At 37.2% G+C, this 25,886-nt stretch overlaps 1 protein-coding gene across 1 annotated transcript in view; it reads right to left on the bottom strand.

Moving 5' to 3' along the window:
- The window catches only part of PCLO (piccolo presynaptic cytomatrix protein), a 371,908-nt gene extending 347,580 nt beyond the window's left edge, over positions 1-24,328 (bottom strand). The window contains exons 1-2 of the mRNA XM_069586655.1: positions 23,748-24,328; positions 15,754-17,344 (exon numbers count right to left, since the gene is read on the bottom strand). Of these exons, the coding sequence (XP_069442756.1) occupies positions 15,754-17,344; positions 23,748-24,001 (1,845 nt within the window). The 5' untranslated portion in view covers positions 24,002-24,328. The remainder of the gene's footprint in view (positions 1-15,753; positions 17,345-23,747) is intronic.
- Positions 24,329-25,886: the final 1,558 nt, after the last annotated feature.

The following is a 25,886-nucleotide window of genomic DNA, read 5'->3' as shown; positions in this document are numbered from 1 at the left end:
TCATCTGAGTTAAAAATCCTGTAATATCTTTACTGCATATTCAGTTACTCTTCAAGAAGGTCTGTGTTGCTTGTGAAAGTTAATTTCTCACTTGTTCATATTTCCAAAGCCATTGTCCCTCATTTGGCCCTTGTCATTTCCAAAATATTGTGTACCTCCACCAAATTTAACCTGTTTAAAACAAACCACCACAGAAAAGGTTGACTCTAGCTACTATCAAAACTCAATACTCTCCAATAGCTGTGAATAGTTAATTCTTTGTAAGAAATTAAAATCTGTAGTTTTGTTACTGTCCTTATGTTAGCACTTACCTAATTCTGATACCTCCAGCTCTACATCTCCCCAAAGACGTTCAGCAACAATAATAAACACTACGTGTATGGTCTGACCTTTTAATCATCATAAGTGAGTAAAGTCGCTCAGTCGTGTCCAACTCTTTGTGACCCTGTGGACTGTAGACTGCCAGGCTCCTCTGTCCATGGGATTCTGCAGGCAAGAACACTGGAGTGGGTTGCCATTTCCTTCTCCAGGGGATCTTCCCAACCCAGGGATCGAACCCGGGCCTCCTGCATTGCAGGCAGACGCTTTATCCTCTGAGCAACCAGAGAATCCCCTTTACTCATCATAGATGTTCACAAATATTTTTTGAGGTTGTCGGAATTAAATAAATTAAGATGTTCATGCTCTTCAAGCTACAATATTTCTATTTACTCTGTTAATACCCACTGTTAATCTAGCCTGAATGACAAGCTTCTGCCTTCATTTTCTGGTGGCATGCCATTCTCCCTATGCTATACCTTTGACATGGACCATATATTCCCACTTTGATTCAAACTGAAGGAACCCCCCATAACTAACTTGCCTGCTAACCATACATATTTTCAGGGCTTGGAGATAATTACTGTCTTGTTTAACTTTTAAAATTACATTTTTATCTGTAACTATGAGGAGAGACGAACCTGGATTTACTACCATCATGGCCTCAAACCTCTGATGCCCATTCCACTTGGTAGCCATACTTATAATGCAGCTAGTTCCCCTAGTTCTGCATCACTGGGTCTTCATTCCACTGCAGCCATGAATGTGGGTCTTACAAGACTTTAGTCCTTATCCCTCCTTCCCTGTGCTAAAGAAGTCAGACAATATCCATGGACAAACCTAACTGAGAAGAAGCCTTTCACCAACATTGCATAAATGACTTCCCAGTTCCCTGACACGCATAGTACTTACTTTCTCTAATCACCCACATCCATTCAACAAATAGGAGAAAGGCAATAAATAATACCAGGGGAGCCTTCTACTGTATCAGTATTTCCAAAGCCACTGTCTCTGATCTGGCCTTTCATGAATCCTTCTTTTTTTTTTTTTTTCCTTTTCTTCCTGCAAGTTCCCCCTCAACCTGCCCTCAACCAATTTCTTTGGATGCATTGGTTTTATCAGTAAATTTTTTTTATTGTTTTATCAGTAAATTTTTAAGTCTCTTTGCAATGTGAACTTTAGAGCTTACCTTCAATATACAGGCACTAAAATGAAAGTATTTGTGTTAGATAAGTATGCCATGCTTTAACTATTCCTAAATTCTAGATTTTATATGACAAATGATAAAAAAAAAAATAGTCATTTCTTCCTTTCTCCACATTGCTTACAGCAAGCGAATAAATGGCATTCAAGAACTGGAGACACAACTGTTTAATGAACTACTCTAATTCAATTAGCTCTATGAAAAGGAACAAAAAAGGCATAAAATTGTCCATTCAGTCTTCTGACTTAACATGCTACACAAATAGGGGTAAGAAAGGACTCAACCAGAATTTCTGCTGAGGTCACAGTGTATTCTAAGGTGAATGCTGATAATTATTAACACACCTCCCTATTAAACCCAATCTCCCAGGGTTCCCTTTTTCTGAGCCTTTTTTGTGAGTTATGTATCAGAGCTGAGTCATGTGAAATCTAGTAATACAACTTCACTGACTAAGGCTTTTGCTGGATAATCATAAAAATATTATTAAATGTTTCAAGAGGTACCACTTGAAAGTTTAATTGTGAATTTCACATAAACCTTCAATTATTGGTGCCACTATCAAAAAAGTACCGAAAAATAGATTCTGATTTTTAAGGTTATGTCTTTAATAATAATTCAAGATAGTTAACACAATACATCTAACAAATAAGGTGAGTTGACAAATGTTGGGGTTCCAGAATTAAAGCATATTCCTACTTGGAACTATTATTAACCTATTTAGCTTCAAAAGAGAATGCAAGTTTCTCGAAAGAAAAAAAAGAAGTATCCAGAAGGCATAGTGACTAACATCTACCCTTCAATGTGCCCCGAACTGAAAATTTTAAACACAGAATCTACATTAAGTTTATAATGAAATCCCTGCTCAGTAACATAGCGTGTAGAATCTGAAAATTGTGGTACAGATGATCTTATTTACAAAGCAGAAATAGACACAGATGTAGAAAACAAAAGTATGGATACCAAGGGGGAAAGGGGAGGTGGCATGAATTGGGAGATTAGGATATATACACTATCATTTTTATATACACTATTGATAGTATGTATAAAATAAATAACTAATGAGAATCTGCTGTATAGCACAGCAAACTTTACTCAATGTTCTGTGGTGACCTAAGTGGGAAGGAGATCCAAAAAAGAGGGAATATATGTATATGTACAGCTGATTCACTTTGATGTACAGCAGAAACTAACACAACATTGTAAAGCAACTATAATCCAAGAAATACTTTTTAAAAATAAGTAAAACTTTAGTTTTTCTGAAATCAGCTAAAAAACAAAAAGATGAATGCAATATTGGGAATTTATATTTGCTAGTGTTCACACAGAGTCGGACACGACTGATGCGACTTAGCAGCAGCAGCAGCAGCAATGTTCGCATACTATTCATATTATGAATATATTTTCTTCCATCATACATTCACCCTGCCCTTCTGCTAAAATCTGTTAGGTCTTTCTTGATGCATCACAACTAAACTTGTCTGCAAACCATAAGATCTAAATGTATCATTTACTCCATCAAGGCAGGGTTCTCATTCTCTCTTACCTGAGTTCTGATTCAAAATTTGTACTCCTCCTCCATCCACTGAAATGCTTCCTAACCTTTATGGTCCACGATGACTTCTCTGCCTTATAACTTAGTATTCCATTCTCCTTTATAAGGTCTGCCCCTTCTCAACTGTCCCAACTATAGTTTGAACCACAGCATTTAGACTCACATATTGCTTTTCTTTTCCAATTAATTCTTCTTTTCTCCTATCCTCATGTACTCTTAAAAAAAATAACCACTTCTTATGATGACTCTTACCTCTGTATTAGATAGCAAGTAAAGTTTAGATATTATGTAATAATGAATTATTATAAATGCCTCCTACCTCTGAAATTCTTTAAAATATCTGTTATTCATATTACTTTGAATGTCATAGAATATATAATTAAACAATATAATTATTAAATAATGTATAATATTATAAAGAGAAACCCAAGCTGAAGTTTGATAACAGATGATGTTTCTGCTATTCAAGCAATGCCCAACCCACATGATCTCCTCCATGGAGGCAGCTACCTACTGACAGCAGTTTGACTATAGATGGCTCACTGAATAGCTGTGCATATTCATGAACAACATACTTTGGTTAAAACTAGATACCTACATTCCTTGATAACACACTCAGCAAATTGGAGAAACAGTTTTATTTAAGACAATCCATCCAGAATTTGAATGGCTACCTTCTGAAACTGTAATTTCTGCAGTACAATGCAGAAACCATTATCACACCTTGTGAAATATGACCTAACATGCTCTGTTTTCTTCATAAAGGCTAATAATGTTCACCAAAAGCTAGCAATGACATTGCAAATCTTCACAAAACAGGATAAAATGATAAAAGTATATTTGAATATATATGTCAGTGCACTCCAAAACAAACAAAAATAATTGTCACTTTAACCAAAGTACAATTTACAAAATAATTACAGAGCACAGACATGAAAATACATTTGTACTATACTCAGTGACACAAAGAGAAGGGGATCCTAAAAAAAAAAAAAAAAAAGAGAGAAGAGGATCCTGAATCAGTAAACTGAACTACATATGTTAGATATTAACACTTCTGACTGCCTCTCACATGGTGATCTCAAACTTTTATATCTCAAATGATTAACATAACTTGAGCTATCACACTGTTTTGTAGCCTGCGATCCAAGAATTCCAAGTAGGCAAAATTTATGCAATTATTTAAATAGCTTACTGACTGCCCCATTATTTCACTTAAAAATGAAAAAAAGTTACTTTAGTGAAAAGAATCAAAGGTCTTGTAAACTTTGTGAACTCATATGAAAGTTACATATCTTTAATTCAAACAGATGGTAATTGGAATTAAGAAAATCACTTATATGTTAACTTGGAAAGAAGAACTTTTAAAAATACATATATGAAATATAAAAAATATATTAAAATGTATAAAAATACAAAGTTTCATTAGGGATTTTAGCCTCTTTCAGCTTTCTGTGAATGGGAGTCCCTTTTAATTTATTTAAATTTTATATAATTACATGTATATGTGCATTTTCAAGAATGCATTTAAGGAAAACATGATTATAAAATTACACTTCATCAGCTTTAACTTAATTTCACCTTTTTTTTCATAGATCCTTTATACATTTCTCATTACATTTATTTCTTTCTGACTAATCTCAATCCTTCCCCTTTCAAGTTATATAACACATAAACCTATATATTAAAATTTTTCCCAACAAACACAACTATAGAATGTCTAGCTATACATTCACATGAAGAAGCCTGTCACTGACTTCTTCAAATTGTTTTATGTAAGTAGAAATCTAATCCTAACTTTTATTTTATGAATTCAACTGAAGTCTTACTTCCCTGAACAAATGACAGAAATGTCATATTTGTTCAGCGAACAATTTAAAAATCTTTGATTAGAGAGGAAGAATGAAAAGGTGGTTTTACTGTTTTAAATTCAGATGAGAACAGACCTCATCTATGTGATCTTCATCATATTCTATCTTACGAACAAGATTCAATCTGAATTTTCTGAATTACTGACTCTCCTTATAAACTGAGTTCTATTCTTAAAAGTGAGCAAAGCTACCAACTTTATCTCTATTTTCGAAACCTAACAGAATGGCTGGCTCAGAAGAACAAAACAAACTCAGCAATATAAAGCTCTGGTTTGAATGAGGCTGAGCAAAAAGGTATAAAATAAGGACCTCAATTTTTTTACACTAAATTTCAAAAATAACTGCTGCCAAGATTCTGTCTTTTACGTACTGAAGTATAGTTGATTTACCACGTTGAGTTAGTTTCAGATGTAAAGTGATTCATATATATAGATATACACACATATATATTATTTTCAAAGATTCTTTTTCATTATAGATTATTATAATATAGTTGAATATAGTTCCCTGTATACAGCGCTATAGAGTAGGTCCCTGTTGTTTTATTATTTTATATATAGTAATATATATCTGCTAATCTCAAATCCACAATTTATACCTCTACCCCACTTTCCCCTCTGGTAACCGTAAGTTGGTTCTCCATGTCTGTCAGTCTCAAGAAGGTTGATTTTTTTTTAACTTTAAGAATATGTAAAATTCTCCCTCTCTCTCTCTTTCACGCCCCAACTCCATTCCCACGGCAGACACGATCTAATGACTAAACCACCACACACGTGTACACAGGTGCACGCATGTATATATCACAGTCACGGGAGTTCTTCTATTAAAACGGAAAATGAAGAGAGTGGGATGGAGTAGCTGACCTCAGAAATGAAGAAAACTAGAAAGATATTATCATTTTTTCCAAACTGTAATTGTATAATAGTAGTGGAATGTGAGATGATATTAGATGGTATTCAAATCAAAGTAAAAAGTTATGCATTATTTAACTGTGTGTTAAAATATTTAATTAATATATCAATTATATTTTTTGAACATTGCTTAGTGAAGTGAAAGTCGCTTAGCTGTGTCCAACTCTTTGCAACCCCAAGGACTATACAGTCCATGGAATTCTCCAGGCCAGAATACTGGAGTGGGTAACCTTTCCCTTCTCCAGGGGATCTTCCCAACCCAGGAATCGAACCCGTGTCTCCTGCTTTGCAGGCAGATTCTTTACCAACTGAGCTATCAGGGAAGCCTGTTGTTGCTAAAGACAGTCCTAAAACAGGTGGTAATAAATAGGATTGTTTTTTGAAAAAATGTAGCTTTTAAAGGAGAAAATATACATCTTAAATTTATAAATCACAGCTAATTAATTGATATTATAATGGCAGCCACAAGAAAACGTCAAAGCAAAAGTTGACACTGATCAATTCTGAAGAGTAAAACTTGGTGACCAAGAGACAGGCTTTTACTTTTAATGTCATATATTTTGTGCTATTTTTTAGCCTTATAAATCCATCTTATAATTAATACTTGAGTAATTTAAAATTTTCTCATTTATCACATGATTGGTTAAACAGTTTATATGAGGTGAAGGAAAGGGTAAATTAGATTCTCAGTTTTCACATCTTTAGCCTTGGCATCTACTTGGTGAAATGACAAGAATTTTAGTTATAAATAACAGTGGTGATTTCAAATGCCTTATGCCTGTCATGCCAAATTTGGTCAGTTTTTTTCATTTGTTCTTTACTTGTCACAGCCATGACAAGCAAAAACTGGCACTATTTTTTATGAACCCAATAAAGATAAATACAAGTCCCTTGATTCTAAGCATAAAATTTTTATTTAATAGAAGATAAAGAATATTTTGGGTTTTTTTGCTACTCTCTAATAATGCTTATGGTATCTTTCATAGTATTTAATACAAAAATACTCTGACTATAACAAACTTAATTTCCCTATCTAAGGTAATTTTCTCATGAATTTAGAGGAATAGAAATAATAATTTAAAAATCTATATTACTTAAATATGTTCACAAATGCCATGTTTGTTTAGCTCTCATTTTCCATGAGGTCCAGTGTACAGCATTTTCCTCATGACTTGGGTGTTCCTCATGTAAAATAAATATGTATTCGTCATGCTCTACCTGTAAGCTTAATCTGTAGCACCAAAGCCTTTTTTTTAATTGGAGCTTTTAAATTACGAGATTTTTCAGGTGTCTTTCTGCATGTCCAGCTTTTATATATGCTAAGCCAATTGCTAAATATCACAACTAGTATGATGTTCTGTATAGCTTACTAAGAACAGATGTTCTGCCATGAAAGTAGATAGCCACAACTAACAGAATCATTTATTGGATCAGTAAACTTATTACAGTGATGGGATAACTTGCTCATTGTTCATATCCCTTGAGAAATCACACATGCCTAACACTCTGTCTCCCCTGTTACCATATCTTAATTAGCTTAGATAAAAACAGACCCTTACACACATTTCAAAAATACTGTATTGAAGGCAAGATGTAAATTATGTATTCACTTCAGTTCAGTCTCTCAGTCATGTCTGACTCTTTGCAACCCCATGAACTGCAGCACATCACACGTCCCTGTCTATCACCAGTTCCCGGAGTTTACACAAACTCATGTCCATCGTGTCGGTGTTGCCATCCAGCCATCTCATCCTCTATCGTCTCCTTCTACTCCTGCCCCCAATCCCTCCCAGCATCAGGGTTTTTCCCAATGAGTCACTCTTTGCATGAGGTGGCCAAAGTATTGGAGTTTCAGCTTCAACATCAGTCCTTCAAATGAACACACAGGACTGATCTCCTTTAGAATGAACTGATTAGATCTCCTTGCAGTCCAAGGGACTCTCAAGAGTCTTCTCCAACACCACAGTTCAAAAGCATCAATTCTTCGGCACTCAGCTTTGTTCACAGTCCAACTCTCACATCCATACGTGACCACTGGAAAAACCATAGCCTTGACTAGACAGACCTTTGTTGGCAAAGTAATGTCTCTGCTTTTGAATATGCTATCTAGGTTGGTCATAACTTTCCTTTCGAGGAGGAAGCATCTTTTAATTTCATGGCTGCAATCACCATCTGCAGTGATTCTAAAGCCCCCCAAAATAAAGTCTGACACTGTTTCTACTGTTTCCCCATTTCCCATGAAGTGATGGGACCAGATGCCATGAACTTAGTTTTCTGAATGTTGAGCATTAAGCCAACTTTTTCACTCTCCTCTTTTACTTTCATCAAGAGGCTTTTTAGTTCCTCTTCACTTTCTGCCATAAGGGTGGTGTCATCTGCATATCTGGGATTATTGATATTTCTCCCAGCAATCTTGATGCCAGCTTGTGCTTCATCCAGCCCAGTGTTTCTCATGATGTACTCTGCATAGAAGTTAAATAAGCAGGGTGACAATATACAGCCTTGACGTCCTCCTTTACCTATTTGTAACCACCCTGTTGTTCCATGTCCAGTTCTAACTGTTGCTTCCTGACCTGCATACAGATTTCTCAAGAGGCAGGTCAGGTGGTCTGGCATTCCCATCTCTTTCAGAATTTTCCACAGTTTACTGTGATCCACAGTCAAAGGCTTTGGCATAGTCAAGAAAGCAGAAATAGATGTTTTTGTGGAACTCTCTTGCTTTTTCCATGATCCAGCGGATGTTGGCAATTTGATCTCTGGTTCCTCTGCCTTTTCTAAAGCCAGCTTGAACATCTGGAAGTTCATGGCTCACATATTGCTGAAGCCTGACTTGGAGAATTTTGAGCATTACTTTACTAGCATGTGCTGCTGCTGCTGCTGCTGCTAAGTCGCCCCAGTTGTGTCTGACTCTGTGCGACCCCATAGATGGCAGCCCACCATGCTCCCCCATTCCTGGGATTCTCCAGGCAAGAAGACAGGAGTGGGTTGCCATTTCCTTCTCCAATGCATGAAAGTGACTCCTAGTGACCCCATGGACTGCAGCCTATCAGGCTCCTCCATCCATGGGATTTGCCAGGCAAGAGTATTGGAGTGAAATGAGTGCAATTGTGTGGTAGTTTGAGCATTCTTTGGCATTGCCTTTCTTTGGGATTGTAATGAAAACTGACCTTTTCCAGTCCTGTAGCCACTGCTGAGTTTTCCAAATTTGCTGGCATATTGAGTGCAGCACTTTCATAGCATCATCTTTCAGGATTTGAAATAGCTCAACTGGAATTCCACCACCTCCACTACCTTTGTTCGTAGTGATGCTTTCTAAGGCCCACTTGACTTCACATTCCAGTATGTCTGGCTCTAGGTGAGTGATCACACCATCGTGATTATCTGGGTCATGAAGATCTTTTTTATACAGTTCTTCTGTGTATTCTTGCCACCTCATCTTAATATCTTCTGCTTCTGTTAGGTCCATACCATTTCTTTCCTTTATTGAGTCTGTCTTTGCATGAAATGTTCTCTTGGGATCTGTCATTTTCTTGAAGAGATCTCTAGTCTTTCCCATTCTATTTTCCTCTATTTCTTTGCATTGATCGCTGAGGAAGGCTTTCTTATCTCTCCCTTCTATTCTTTGAAACTCTGCATTCAAATGGGAATATATTTCCTTTTCTCCTTTGCTTTTTGCTTCTCTTCTTTTCACAATTATTTGTAAGGCCTCCTCAGACAGCCATTTTGCTTTTTTGCATTTCTTTTCCATGGGGATGGTCTTGATCCCTGTCTCCTATACAATGTCATGAATAATTTTCTTCCTTGAAGTAATGCCAATATCAGAAACATCAGTAAAGCATCAATAGATCTGGTTGTAGTCCTAGCTCTGCCCTTTACACATCTGTACTCTTGCTGATATTACTATGAGTTGAGTTAAAAGTAGTCCTAGTTACCTTTGATAAAGAAGCCTTTTTCTTACTTTACTGTTGCTGTTATTCAGTTAGGTCACTGTAATTTTTCTGAGTGTTTGGTTTCCTTATTTATAGGGCTTGTCATATACTAAAAATCACATATGGCCACAAGTGGAAGTGCTTTGAAATTGAAATGAATAAATTATTTGTACTTATTACCATTACTATTGCTATTATTGTTTATAAAAATTGTAATAAGTATGGATAGTGCCATCATTGTTAACTTTGCTTCTCACTGAGAAACTGAGGTTAAGAATTTAAGTGACTTGCAAGGTAGCGTTACTTGGCAATGATCTCATACAAGAAGCTAGATCTGAATTTAGTGTCTTTTTTTTAAATAGGAGAGCACATTCTTTTTAAATAGATTCTAGGTTACAGAAGAAGTGTGTGTGTGTATGTATGTATGGAGCCCGCCAGGCTCCTCTGTCTATGGGATTCTCTAGGCAAGAACACTGGAGTGAATGCCATTTCCTTCTCCAGGGGATCTTCCCGACCCAGGAATCAAACCCGGGTCTCCTGTATTGCAGATAGATGATTTGCCAACTGAGCTATGAGGGAAGTATATATATATAGACTGCTAATGATTTTTATGGACTCTTAAATATGAAAAAAACTTAAGCTGCTCGCACACCCCCTCTCGATTGCTTACTTAAAGAATTCATCATATCACAATCTCTAGAAATGTAAAGAAATTGTTCCCTCTCTGCTGTCTTCTGTGTTGATATGACTATTATACAGATGCCTGATTTTTCATCTTTTTTGTAGATGATACTTTTTTTCCTCTGTAGAAGTCTTTCAAATGTTCTCCTTATCCTTGGAAATCACATCATTTCACCAGGATATATTTATCAGGCATTTTGTTAATCATGCTTGACTACTGGGGGATCAAAATCTGAAGACTTCCTTTTCTCTAGAGCTTGCCTCTGTAGCCTTGATTCTTTCTTTCTGAAACTCTTAGATATAATTTCTTAGAAATAATAAGCTGGAACTCTTAGAAATAATAAGCTCTTAGATATAATTTCCATAATTTTTAAATATTTCTCTTAGAGCCCCAGAGCTCTCAGAGTTCCAAGGGAACCTCAGAATTTCAGATAACTACCTCCTCAAAATATCTACAATTCCATGGGCAGGCACTTAGAAAGAGCCCCCTATACTGGAGATAAAATGCTTACTCCCAGCCTCCATAACACCACAGGGAAGAGTAAAGAGGGGGATCTCAGAACTCTAAACATTCCTGGGTACATTTCCACCCTTACCTTATTCAGCCCCCTTCAAACCTTCAGCCTCAGTTAGAACTATACACATAAATTAGACCTTTAGTCACCACTAAAAATTCCAGATTCCTGAGTCATCCATCAACTCCCACATGCTAATCCCCGAATGACAGGGAATGAAGGGACCTCACCAATACATCACCAACCCCTTCCCTTGGTTTGTGCTACAACCCTCTCCTACTTCATTTTTCTCCATAACACTTATTACCATCCGTCCCACTATACGTTTTATTTGCCACTCTGACCAATACACACTTTTTGGCGATTTTGTTCACTCTTACATCTAGGACAGTCCAGAAAGTGCCCGAAACATAGTAGGTCCTCAATTAAGTAGCTAGATAATTTGATGGGAAAATTCTGGGTCTCTCTTTTCCAAAACATCAACTGGGCCCATTTTTATCTTCAAGTCAGCACAGTGAAATTGGAGTATACTAATTATTGGTGAAATACGAATCATACGAATTTTACAAGTTCTTTTTATTTTCTGAGTAGATGCTCTCCTTTGAGGTCAGGTGTTTTGTTTTGTTTTCCACTAGTTCCTCTATATCCTTCATGTGGTGGTATTGCTAAAATGTCAAGTGAGTCTCTCCAAACCACTCATTTACAATGAACGTCTCCATCACTCAAAATGGGTAATCAGCAGAGTTTTTTTCTGTATTTATTTCTGTTCTGCTTCTCCACTGAATATGAGAAAATAGGATGGCAGAGGGTCAGTGTCCAAATTAAGGACAGATTTACTAGGAGAATAATAGATTTAGTGCATTTGACTCCTGGTTGAGAAATGTTTTATTTGTTTTCTCCTTTATATCACTCTGTGGTAGGAGAGGAGTGCTACTTTTCATTTCCTTTTGAAAATTAAAGTTAAAATGAAATGTTTTAACACTGTAGATCAAATGGCTCTTGATTGCTATCACAGAATCCAACAATTTATAATATTGTATCTGTAGAAAATAATTTGAGGGTAAACTTTCAAAATCAACTGTTTACAATATCAGATTATCCATGGCAGATAATATTACAACTTCAAAAGAACTTCATATATTGAAAAATACCTTCCATACAAATGTTCAGTTAATCCTAACAATTCACTGTGTTCAGCAGAGAACATATTGTTTCCATTGTTCACATGGTGTTACTGATAGAGAAATGTAAATGATTTGCCCACACTCATCTCGTTAATAATGGGGATGCTTTCTTTTTTTAAGCCACTGAGATCTTCTACCTGCTCCCACATTCCAAGCTCCTGTCCAGTATGTCCAAGTTATCATTCTTCACATTCCCAGGTCAAATACTTGTATTTCCATGAAGAAAGTTGTGATACTGTTACAGATAGTCATGATTACTTCATTTGATATCATAGCCCTTTCTTTCTTCTTACCATGAGTAAATGGATTTGGAATCAGAAGATTTAGTTTGCTGCTAAGTCACTTCAGTCGTGTCTGATTCTGTGCAACCCCATCGACAGCAGCTCACTAGGCTTCCCTATCCCTGGGATTCTCAAGGCAAGAACACTGGAGTGGGTTGCCATTTCCTTCTCCAATGCATGAGAGTGAAAAGTGAAAGTGAAGTTGCTCAGTCGTGTCTGACTCTTAGTGACCCCATGGACTGTCGCCCACCAGGCTCCTCCATCCATGGGATTTTCCAGGCAAGAGTACTGGAGTGGGGTGCCATTGCCTTCTCCGAGATTTAGTTTGGGTTCTAGTTATTTACTATCAGGTTGATCCTAACAAGTAAAGCAACCATAATAACCACTTAAAAACCAATTTTCTCTATAATTAAGAAAATATAACACAGAAAACAGACTATATAACCACAGAATTACTTGGAAATTCAATTTTGATAAAACAAACAGGAAAGAACTATGTGAACTGTAAAGCCCTACAGTAAGCTAGTTTTCTTATATATTTGTTTTTCCCCTTCTTATCTACAAATTTTATTTCCTCTATTTCCTGGTTGAAGGAAAACACCATATCTAACAAATACTTGATTCTATCAAAGTACTTGTCAGTGTTTCACAACTGGGCATTTGAAACACATTTGTAAAATTAATGAAGGATTGGAAATATGACTACGTTAATTAAGGTAAGCTTCAAAAAGCAGAATGCTCACTGCTACTATGTGGAATGCCAAAATCTGAATTCAACTTCTCTCCAATCTCATTGCTCATTTCCTCCCCATCACTTCAGCCAACCTAGAGTTATGCCAATTTTCTAAATACACTTTGCATTATTCTGGCTCTAGGTCTTAGACCAAATCATTACTCCCTTTCACGTCCTTTACCTGTTGAAATAATATCCATCTTTACAGACCTAGCACAAATACCATTTTCTACACAAATCTCTCCTTAATCTCACCCACTGGAAATGACACTTCCTACCCTATAGTCCATCATGTTTACTCATGTGCTTCACAGCTTTTATTATTTGACCACATGTTATATTTCCTTGTGCATGTATTATCTAACCTAGTATACCTGAATCATGTAGAGATCAATATTATGTTTTACTTATCTTTATATCCTACCACACATATAGTAAAACACCTTCCACTTTGTAGGTACTCAAATAATATATTTAGCTTGAAGGTCCAAGTACATGTTTCTGTCTTACAAACTGTCACAGAGTCAGGACTAACATTGTATAAAATGACCATCTACTGTTTGATCCATTATTACTACACATTCCTAAGAAGATGGTCTACTATGGGCAGAAACACATCTTTATCAAAATTTATAAATACATACACACACACATATGTACAATGGAATACTACTCAGCTGGAAGAAAGAATGAAATTTTGCCATTTGCAGCAATCTGGATGGACTTGGATAACACTAAGTGAAATAAGTCTGACAGACAAAGACGAATACTGTATGGTATCACTTATACACAGAATCTAAGAAATACAACTAGTGACCATAACAAAAAAGAAGCAGACACACAGATATAGAGAACAAACCAGTGGTTGCTGGTGGGCAGAAGAAAAGGGGGAGGGGCAGCTTGGGAGTAAAGGATTAAGAAGTATAAAACTATTATATATGAAATCAGCCATATGAATATATTGTACAACATGGAGAATACAGCAAACACTTTATAATTATAAATGGAATATAGCCTTTAAACTTATAAATCAATATGCTGCATACTTGTAACAATTTTATACACCAACTATACTTTAATAAATTTTTTTAAAATAAGAATGCAGTAAAGTTTAAGATATGAAAAAAAGCTACAAATATATAAACAAACCATTTATAATCTGATCTCCACAACATAAATGTTCTTGTTAATTCCAATTTTACCATTAAAGAATCCCTTATCTAAAATGGTAGAGTACTCAATATGACTTCTGGTAAAAAGAATAAAGATACTTTGGCAAAAAAATCACAGGTTGACATATTTTAAATGGACATCATTATCATCTTTCATCACAGTAAGTATCCAAACAAACTTAACAGCTACCAATGATCATCACTGTTTGTTTTTTTTTTTTTTTTTTTAACAGAAAGGGGATTTCAGTTAGAATGACAGTACATGAGTCTCCACTCTGGGAGATATTTAAATCACACAATCCTTCAATGACTGCTGCCTCCATTCCTTCTTGGGCTGTTCACACACATCAGGCACACACAGCCCACTAACAGCTGTTCTCCAGATGGACTAAATGGTTTCTGTGCTTTCTCCTTGGGTAGGGACTATTGCATTTCTTTTAAAGACATCTTCTTTTGGATCCTAACCCCTCTTATTCTCACTTATATTATTATATCATCTTCACTGTATTATTTCTTAACTCCAGAGAATTTCTAAGTTCTTCTACAGTTTTACGCTTTTTGTCCCTTCCCTGAAAAGGTCCCCGAATCTCTACCTATTAAAATGCTACTTTATCCAGGGTCTTTAAGTGCTAAGTTAGCATTAACTGGCTTGCTGAGAATAACTTTTCTAACCTGAATCAGATTAAACAATCTTAAACCCATTTGTGTCACAACTGGCCCATTCATGACTCAGTCAGTCAGAAACATTTACCCAAAGACCTGGACTTACAAACTGTGATCTTTCTATGTAAACAGCCATCAGTGTCGAACCTGCTCTAAGGACTTTATTTTATGATGTCATTTATACTTTTATGAATGACTCTAACTAAGGAGGGAAGCATGCTCTCATAGATTATGGCAAAAATCACTGGCAGGAAGGGGATGTGTAGTTTTATATTAAAATTGTATTTAGAATCTAAAAACCTTGTCTGCTTTTTTCCCAAGCATAAACAGGATCCCGTATAAAAATATCACATCAAGAGTATTATATGATAGGTAGGTCGGAGCATGAATTTAAAAGTTAATGTAGTATATTAATGTAATATAATAACAGTGTGGACTTTACGCCCAGAATGCAATGAGTAAATGCTCTGCATTTTTCAATCAATTCATACTTCCTTTATGTGTCAAATTTATCAGAAATTATAGTAATGTTTTGGAGAAATATTATTACTGAAGAAAACGTTGAAAAAACTCTGATTTACATTTGGCAGAGAAGAAAAAGATGAAAGGAGGAGGAAAAGAAGAAAAGAAACATAGAAAAACAATGCCATCCTATCATATCAGTGATAAACTAACCACTGTTTGTGGAAGACGGTGATATGTTTTAAGAGCATGAACATCATGAAAAAATTGAACTTACCTCAGTTAAATGAGGATTGGGATTAAAACCACAGAGGCTACAAACAGTGGTCTGACACTCAGTGCATGTGTTAAAATTGGCCTTTTCTGGAACATGCAACAGAAGTTCAGTGGTATTGCAAAGAGGGCAGATGGTTTTAGGCAGGCCGTGTACTGGAGTCTGTGCTGCAGATGGAAACGTTGGTGGCTGTAGAGGTTTTCCAGCTCCTGTTTGGCTTACTGGTTTTGTAGATTGCTGAGCTGAGGGTTTTGCAGGTCCTGGCTGTTGAGGAGGGTGCTTCGTTGGGCCTGGCAGTTGAGGAGGGGGCTTCGCTGGACCAGGCTGTTGAGGAGGGGGCTTCGTTGGGCCTGGCTGTTGAGGAGGGGGTTTTGCTGAACCTGGCGGTTGAGGAAGGGGCTTCATTGGGCCTGGCTGTTGAGGAGGGGGCTTCATTGGACCAGGCTGTTGAGGAGGGGGCTTCGCTGGACCAGGCTGTTGAGGAGGGGGCTTCGCTGGACCAGGCTGTTGAGGAGGGGGTTTCGCTGGACCCGGCTGTTGAGGAGGGGGTTTCGCTGGACCAGGCTGTTGAGGAGGGGGCTTCGCTGGACCAGGCTGTTGAGGAGGGGGCTTCACTGGGCCAGGCTGTTGAGGAGGGGGTTTCGTTGGGCCAGGCTGTTGAGGTGGAGTCTTGCCTGGCCCAGACAACTGGGCCTGAGGCTTTGTTGTCCCAACCTGCTGAGCTGGAGCCTTTGCTGGCCCAGGCGGCTGAGCTGGAGACTGTGGCCCGGGCTGGTGAGCCAGGGATTTTGCTGCCCCTGGAGCTTGGGCCAGGGGCTTTGCTGTTCCCAGTTGTTGAGCTAGGGGCTTTGCAGGCCCAGGCTGTGGTATGGTACGTTTTTCAGGTCCAGGCTGCTGGGCTGGAGATTTTCCAGGACTTCCTTGCTGAATAGGTGGCTTGGAGGGGCTCTGCAGTGAGGGTTTAGTAGACTCACTCCTTCCTGGGTCTGTCTGTTTAGTCTGAGGCCTAGATACATCTCTCTGAATTGGCAATTTTGCCTGGTCTGTCTGAGGAGCCTGGGGGAAGCCCTGAGCTGGCTTTCCTGTTTCTGGAGGTTGTGATTTACTTTTTTCTGGTGGCTGAGAGGATCCGGATTTTGGAGAACCTTCCTGCTGAAGTGGAGCCCTCACAGGTCCTGGCTGCTTAGGAACTGTCTTGGGAGACTGTTGCGATGGAGGCTTTGTGATTCCCTCAGGTTTTCCTTGTTCCTTCTGAGCTATTTTTTGTTTCTTGGAGGCTTCTTCCTGGGAGGCATCAGGGTCTGATATCAAATCAAAAGGATTGAATTTATTTACAACAGAGGAAACAGCACTTAAAGGGTTAACCTCTGAGAGGAAGCCAGGCATCATACTAGACTTGTGCTCGTCCTTAAAATCAGTTCTGGATTTCGATTCTTTCAAGCTAATAGTGGAAGGACTTCTTCCAGGCAATTTCTGCTCTGACCTCAGAGTGTCTGTAGTTCTGCTCTTACTGAGACCAGGCTGAATTGGACGCCCAGGGTCTGGTGGTTTTCCTGGTTGCTTTGGAGGTTGACTACTATCCAACTCTTGTTTCCTAGAAGAATGAAACAAACAGAAGTAAAAATAATGGAAATTATACCAACTCAAAATTATATGAAAAAGCTGTTACTTTCTTACATCTTCAAAATTTTGATCATATAAATATAACTAAAATCCATTTTTACATCATCCTGTATTAATGTCTGTTATTTTCTTTACATGGGTTCAGATTTTCAACATGGAGATGAAGAGAAGGGGGAAAGATTTAATACTTGCTACTATAAGAGATGAACTATTAAAATATCTAGTTAGAAATTACTTATAACAAAAAAACAATTCACATTTACACTTAAGAGTTAAGAATAGAATCTGGCCATCCTTAAAGTCTGTTTAAATATATTAACTCAACAAAACAATGCAAAGACATGTTCCAGTACATTCTCACATTCACGTTCACAGGATATATCCTTTTTAAGCCAAGGTTATGGTCAAAAAATGTTAGTCTCCCAAACACTAGCATACCAAGAGGTGAAAATATTCGTTTTTAAAAACAACTGTTTTCTAATATTAGAATTTACATTAGCTACCTAAGATACACAATGTGACATCAAATGATCTGGTGCAGGAGGTTTTTAGGTGCTCTTGGGAACCTGATTGTCTACTCAATTTTACCCTATTCTGTAAAAAATGTTATATCCATCAAATATTACCATATTAAACTTGTAGAATAAGAATTCCTACTTTAATTAGAAAATTTTGAGAAACAATTCTTTCTTGTGGAAAAATAGTGTTATATCACTCAATTATATTTCCAATAGCATTCTTATCTGAGATCCCTTAATATAACAATAAGATGTTTAAAGCATCCTGAGACACAGCTTGATACACAAAGAGCAACAAGCTGGTTGTTTTCCCACTTTTGAAAAGTACTGTTACTTTACTCAGAGGAAGAAAAGAAATAAAGATCTCTTTACTTAATGTCTTCTATAACATTTACTATTACCAATATTAGGTATTATTATTGACAATGACTTAAAAACTAACAAGTAATTTGCAAAAATTCTTTTACTCATAGACAAATATACAAGATTTTTTTTTAATTGGAAACATCAATTCTAAATGATGGTTAAATAATTAAAATACTTGTTTCTCATATACACTTTTATCAAGTATATTAGTCTCCAAAGAAGCTATTTACTGAATAAGCTGCAAGTAATAAGAACATGCTGCATCAGAATTATGGGATAAATCAAGCTGTATTTTGATATATGTAAACTGCTAACTTTCAAAAAGATTTCTTTTTAATTAAAAGAAAACGAGATAAACAGTGATTCAGTAGCACTTAAAATATGAGATGATCACAACATTGCACAGGTTTTAACTTGTTTTGTCAAAAATTTACCTGCCGATAGACCAGACTATAACTTTTTCATTTCAGGTCATCTGGTACTTAATATGAATTACATTTTTTAATTTCTCCTAATGGCACAGACTTCCCTGGTGGCGCAGATGGTAAAGCGTCTGTCTACAATGCAGGAGACCCAGGTTCAATCCCTGGGTTGGGAAGATCCCCTGGAGAAGGAAATGGCAACCCACTCCAGGACTATTGCCTGGAAAATCCCATGGACAGAGGAGCCTGGTAGGCTACAGTCCATGGGGTCGCAGAGAGTCAGACACGACTGAGCAACTTCACTGTATTCACTATATAATGGCACAGAAATCTGAGGATAGATCAAGATGTAAGACATACAACTGAGATCTGCCTCCTGTTAGCTAAGACCAGGATGACAGAGAATAACATTCATTTGGTAGTGATTTATAGGAACATCATTGACTGATCATGACTTGACTTCAAGAACAAAAAATTTGATACCAAGAAGCCTGCAGCAACTAACCATGTCCCTCCCTCACCTTTCTTATAAAAAGGCTTTGTGGAAAGCTTTTAGTAACTTTGGGGTCCTTAAGGCATGAGCCACCCATCTCTTTTCATGATCCTGTAATAAAAATTTCTCTGTTTAAAAACATAAAATAAAAAGGCATGGTAGGAAGCAACACAGACCTATTACTTCTAGATAGCAACGAGTCAGAAGAAAATAAACTATAGATGGCAATGTATGCCACAAAGTTATTTTCTAATAAAAGATTAATAAACAGAACTCTTAGTTTTGGAAATTTCCTCCAGGTAAAAAAGTTATAAAAACTTGTCTCTGAAGCCTGTACTTAAAGGAACTAAAATTATCCATTTGCTCCATTCCATACAAAGGCAGAGTGTTAACTGCTCAGTCATGTCCAGCTCTTTTTGACCCCATGGACTGTAGCCTGACAGGCTCCTCTGTCCATGGAGTTCTCCAGACAAGAATAGTGCAGTGGGTTTGGCTGAAGAGCCATGGTAAACAATCCAAAATCGATTATATTTTAAAAGTTCCATTGTTTATATTTTCACATTATTCTAGAAATGTTACTTATTCAATTAATAAAGTTTACCACTCCCTTGTAGGGCACAAACGTAAGAGATTATTCTGCAGAGAATTATTTAGGCATTTTATTGAAGAAATCCGTAGCTAAACAGAGTACTTAAAAATCTATTCTTAACTATACTATGCAGAGTGGGTTGCCATTTCCTACTCTAGGGGATCTTCCCAACCCAGGGGTCGAACCCAGGTCTCCCGCATTAGGCAGACGCTTTACCATCTGAGCCACCAGGGAAGCCCTGAAAATACTATTAAACATCATCATTTTTTTCTGTGATATTGCTTCACTTAATTCATTTATACAAAACAAAATATAAATGTTGTTAAGTACCAAATATCTGTGATAACAATAAACACCAAAAGTTAAAGCAAGCTGCCTGCACTAAATGTTATAACTGCATGCGTGTCTTATAAATATTAAGTGGTATTATGTTATAGAAGCCCCCTGTAAGAGAATATCTATACAGGTAGACAAACTAAATTTAGTTTTAGTTGCTATAATAATATAAATAAATATAAAATATGGATGTCTGGAAGTGAGAAACAGATAATCATTGAGAAGATATAGGCTTAATACTGAGCAAAATAAAAAAAAGATGCCTTAGCTAAGATGTCTTTTGATGAATTTGTGTTGGGTATAATAGTTGTGTTAAAAACAAGAATGATTAAAATGCAGTCTGTTTCTTGTGTACTAGATCATGAGCTCCAAGGGAGAGAAAGCGTTTTACTCATCTTTGCATTACTGGAACCAAAGCTCGTAACTAGTCGATGAGTATTAATGTTTGATGAATCAATGAATGAATAATAGTGAAAGGACAAGTGAATGAACATCTCAGGTTTTTGTTTCCCTGTTGATTACTGTTTCCTGAATCCTTTTCACTTTAACTTTTTCTACTGGTCTGCTGAGATATAAATGGAAACATTTCATTTTCATTTTAGTTTGCTGCTCTAGGAAGACAAAGAGTTGTGGAGGTGACTACCCAGTAGCGGAGGCCTCAAGGAAAAGAATCAGTTCAGTCAGAATTGTCACTATTCTACTTATCGGAAGTATTTTTCAGGAAAGTTCCTCTATATGACACATCTGTAGGTATAAATAGAATGAGTAGAAGTGGTAAAACTGCATTTCCCTGGATCAGCAATGAATAAAAAATCCAGGACTATTTCATTTGTAAGCTCTAACTTCTAGCTTTTAACTTTTCAAGTTTTATACAACCTCTCTTTATCATTTCACTATTGTCATCCTCATATTAGAATTTTTCTTTCACATATTAACAGAAAAAAAATGTTTCAGCTACAAACGAGAAAAAAAAGCATTCAAGAGTCAGACTATAAAAGCAGCTGGAATACTAAAAGATTTTTAAATATAACACAAAAAGCAATGACACTTGACAGTGTTGAGTCATAAAACTTTATAATAATAGAAATATAAGCAACTTTAGAAATCTCTATTCATTTTTACATTGTAGAGGATAGTAGGATTTAAGAGGCAAAGATATTAATTCAAGGTCATAAAATTAGTTAGTCATAGAAATCTGGAGTCCTAAGTCCTGGTGGGGAGGATGAGGGACAGGATTTCCAGTATGCTGCACTGACTTCTCTGTATGTAAAAGAATATAGATATATTATAGATATATCAAAATAACTCATGACAATGAATAATTTAACTGACAACTTGTCTGCAGCCATCACTGCCAGTGCCATTCACTGCTGATAGCAATATTACTACTTTTTATATGTATAAGGTTACTTCAAATTAAAATCCAAGCAGAAATGGTCCTGTCAATTTTTAATTGATCCTTACAATGGCTCTACAAGATAGATAAGTATTATCGTCTTATTTAGAGGCAAGGGAACTTAGGCATCTATGACTGTAAATCATATATAATTTGCTATGAGTCAGTTAAAAATAATCAGATAAGGTCTTTGGGCTGTGAACCCTTATTTCTTAAAAAAAAAAAAAGTAAAACCCCACCATGTCTAATTCACATCATGTAACCTTCTAAAATGTGAAATGATTTGGATATAATTTCTTATATACACTTGAATTAATATGTTTCTTAAAATCTAAATCATAAGCCAAGTATGTATTCGGTTATCACACATGGGAATAATAACTTTCCAAAATTATAGATTTTTATAGAAATCTTTCAGTAAAATGTAAACAGTTTGCCAAAATCATGCCCATATTGTTTATATATTTGAATGAAGCTTTTGTCAATAACTCTTTTGACTCAGAAAATATATTGCTAAGAATTCTACGGTAACAAAACTATCAGTAGAGAGCTTTAAAATTATGTTACCTGATACAAATAATGCATAAAAAACTACACTTTCATAGGCTGAAGTACTATTTTTTAGCCACCCTCTAAATGGAAGTAAGGAATTTAGAAATCAAAGTTCTCACTTTTCCTGGTATCTGTAACCAGCATGCTAAACCTGTTGCTTGTGGCTCTCAGGAAAAATTGCAGCAGAGCTGGCATACATTTTTTAAAAGGTTACTAAAAGTACTGTACCTCATTATTAACCTAAAAAAATCTACTATATGAACATTCAAATTTTTTTCTAAGTCAGCTTTTAATTAGTAGAAAAAAATAGTACATATCATAAACCGTATTCTTAAGGGAATGTATAAGAAAGACTTAATGCCAAAGGAATAGCCCAATATGTCACTAATTTAAAAAACACAGAAAAACATTTCAATATGAAAAAGCCAGTTTTTACCAGTAGTGTTGGGTTTCCCTTCAAGAAAATGGGTTTTTACCTGATATAGTTTATGCACTTAAGATTTCATGTGATAAATATTGTCATCAACCGTAAAACATTTTACAGTTACCCTATATTAGTTACTTGACAAAATTATATGTATATACTTACAGCTCCTAAGTGAAAGTGCATTTATTTTATGAAGTAGAGGATAAAAGCCTACACCTACATCAAGATTTTTCATATTTCCAGTATCTAATAAAAATTGTTAGGTTACCAGAAAGCAGGAGTGGTTTCAGGACCATGGTCAGAGAACTGTTCTGTAGGGAAGGGTGGGAAGTTAAAAGGTTTGTTTACAGAATAAAGGCAGGGCAGGCACAATGATTATACCCTCTAAGTACTCTAATTAGAAAACAACCAGTTTATTGGGATGTAGGAAAATAGAGAGCTAGAGGGGGAAATGCATACATTAATATTACAAATCAGCTCTTAATTTCCTATGCAAGATGTTATTTGCTCTGTGTTTAAAAGTCTGTACTGGAAACTAATTTTAAGATAACACAAATTCACACATTCTTCCATAAACTGTAAGATCCTTTTCCACATAAAACAGCAGTGGTTTAGAAAATAGCATATGCTAATTCATAAATACACGTACATCACCTGCACTGCTGTGACCAAACCATCTGTTTAACGCCACAACAGAATTTAGGGTTTCTCATTCAATATAAAAGGTGTATTCATTCTATGCCTTCTACCTAAACAGCTCCTGTTCTCCTCTGGGGGTGGGGTGTGAAGGAAAGACAAATCACCTCTAAGGGAATTAAAGGTATTGTTACAGAAATATTTATATATTATTCAAAGAGAAAAAGACCCCAGAATGACTGAGGAGGTTTAAACAGAGACAGGTAAACACCCAGCTCTATCCTTTTCCTAACACGTCCGTTCTGTATTAATGGAAGACTTCCAGATTAGTAAAACACTGGAGGGCGTCTCTCCACGCCACCCTAGAGGGAAAAGGTTCCAAAAGGCCAGAAATCACAACCTAAAATCACAGTTCCAAGAATGCAACCCTTGACTATCCCACTAGAAACTCTGTAATGCATCATTTGTATTCTACCCAACAGAAGGCTTATGTTCTCTTTATAGCCACCCCATTAGGAAGAATAAAATGAACGGAAGCGACATATATGTACTGCCGTGATGGCACATATGGGCAGGCACATATGTGCACGAGAAGCTGTACATATATGTCCGAACATATATACATCATGCTGTGCGTGCCTGTGCATGGAAGGCGGCTCCGCAGCGGCCGGGGTAACGCTTCCTTTGGGCAGCCCCTGCGCCCTTGACATGACAGCAGCGATCTGTCTCCTCTCCTCTTCGCTCAGTTGGCTCAGATCCGCTTCCATGCCGGCCGGGATCACGGTGTGCAAGGGGCTCCCCGCCCCGCCAGCCCCTCCTCCGGCTGCTGCCGCTGCTGCCGCCGCCAACCCTTCGGGGAGTCCTTCCCCTTCCAGGCTCGCCTCGTTGCCCATGGCTTAAGGAAACCCGGAGCCGCCGCGCTCCCTCCTTGCGCTGCGTCCCCACCGGGAAACCCGCCGCCGGAGGAGCAACCAGAGTAGGGGTCTGGCTCAGGGCGGGCAGGCGGAGTCCCTGGGCTCGGGAACTCCGGCACCGCTGCCCTGAACGCCAGGCGGAGATTAGTCCCTCTTGCAGGTGATGCCTGAGGCCAGTGCCTCCTCCATGTTGGACAACGCCAGGCAACCTTTGCAGAAGGCAACTCCCAACGCCGCCTCAGCGCCCCAAGCCGTGCAGAAGCAGATCTGAGTGGTGCCAGCCAGGCGCCGTCGGCCCCTCCCACCGCGCCCCGCCTCCTCGCCCGCGCCCTCACAGTGCGCATGCCCCTTTCAGAACAGGTGATGCTCACACCCGCGCCCATCCCGCTCTGCGTAGCTCCTTTCCCTTCCTCATTCTCAGCACCGATTTAAAGGAGCCGAGCTAGAGCACAGATTAAAAACCGGGATGAAACAGCAGGCATTTCTTTCAGGCATATTTCAGGATGCCTCAACCTGAGTTTTAGCAGACTACATTCTAGGGAACCGGGAAGGGTTTGGAGGGGAGGTGTCAGTTTCTAATCCATCTTTGACTCATGGGATTTGTAGTTTGTTTTGTTTTTGTTTTTTTAAGCAAGCTTTTAAAAGACCCTAGAATAATGTTTTCAGGTAGCTGGAGATTAACTAGAGAAATGTTTTCAGGTAGCTGGAGATTAACTAGAGAAACCTCTGATACCTTTGGGGCAAATTTCTCCAATGGAGCTAAAACTGGCCCTTTTCATTTAGAACTTTCCCAGAACAGTTATTTTATAATTTTAGATACAGTATTAGTAAGAAGGTAATGTTTTTGAATACTGTGTTGTTTCCTAAAGGGACTACACAGAAGTAAAGATTCGGGGAAATTGTGGTTAGGATACTGTAGTTAGGAACCAGATTGTCGAATATTAAAATGTTACAGTAGAGTGAATTTTGGGGGCATGAGTTCAGTCCCTTTTTTCTATAACTGTAGGCCCAGATAAAAAATATAATTTGTATAAAGGCACACAGCTGGTTAGCAGTAGAGGTCTAACTAACACTCTTTCAGACTGACACCCAGATACTCTTTTTTTCTTACTATTATTAATACATTCTTTAGACAGGATTGTTTGAGTTCAGCCCTGGATCTGCAGCCCTAATTTTGCAAATCATGTTTCCTAACAAAGTAGACTTAATGTCCCAATTGTTGAGAATAAAGTCAAAAGCTAACAACTGAGAATAAATATACAAACAAATAAGCTGCTCAGAAAGTTTCCAAGGTTTTGTAATAATCATGTTTGTTATTGTGCATTCCACTTATATCAAAACTGAATAATGACACAGTTGTAACTGCTTGTACTAAATTTGCTGCTTTGAAAGATGACTAGTCATCAGATTATATATTATTGGTTGAGTTCCTACCAAAACTTAACATAGTAAGAAGTGACTGCTAAAGTCAAAACTGCAGAGAGTATAATTTATTTAAATAAGAGAATGCTCACACTTAATACAAACAAATCAAGCTGAGGCAACCTGACATTCTAGTGGCTAGATCTGGGGGCAAATACACCCTGTCATACCTCCTGGGAAGGAGTTTGCTTCAATAAAGGAGATAATTAGGTATACAATTCTGAATTATAATGCCTCCTCTGACAAAATGTGTAACTGCTTCACAGCCCAGGCTGCCCTAGGAATCAGTAACACTCTAGATGGAGGTGAGGAAGGAGATGATTCACATGCTGACTATTTTCTCATAATATGCTCAAGTTTTGTGAGAATAAAATGTATTCAGACTCACAAACCACAGGCTTAAACTGGTAAGATAAATACCCCTTCAAACTCTGCGTGCTCA

This window comes from Ovis canadensis, chromosome 4 (genome assembly GCF_042477335.2).
Source record: "Ovis canadensis isolate MfBH-ARS-UI-01 breed Bighorn chromosome 4, ARS-UI_OviCan_v2, whole genome shotgun sequence".
In the NCBI taxonomy this organism is placed as follows: Eukaryota; Metazoa; Chordata; class Mammalia; order Artiodactyla; family Bovidae; genus Ovis; species Ovis canadensis.
Note: the sequence above shows the minus strand (reverse complement) of the source record. Positions and strands in the feature narration are given on the sequence as shown.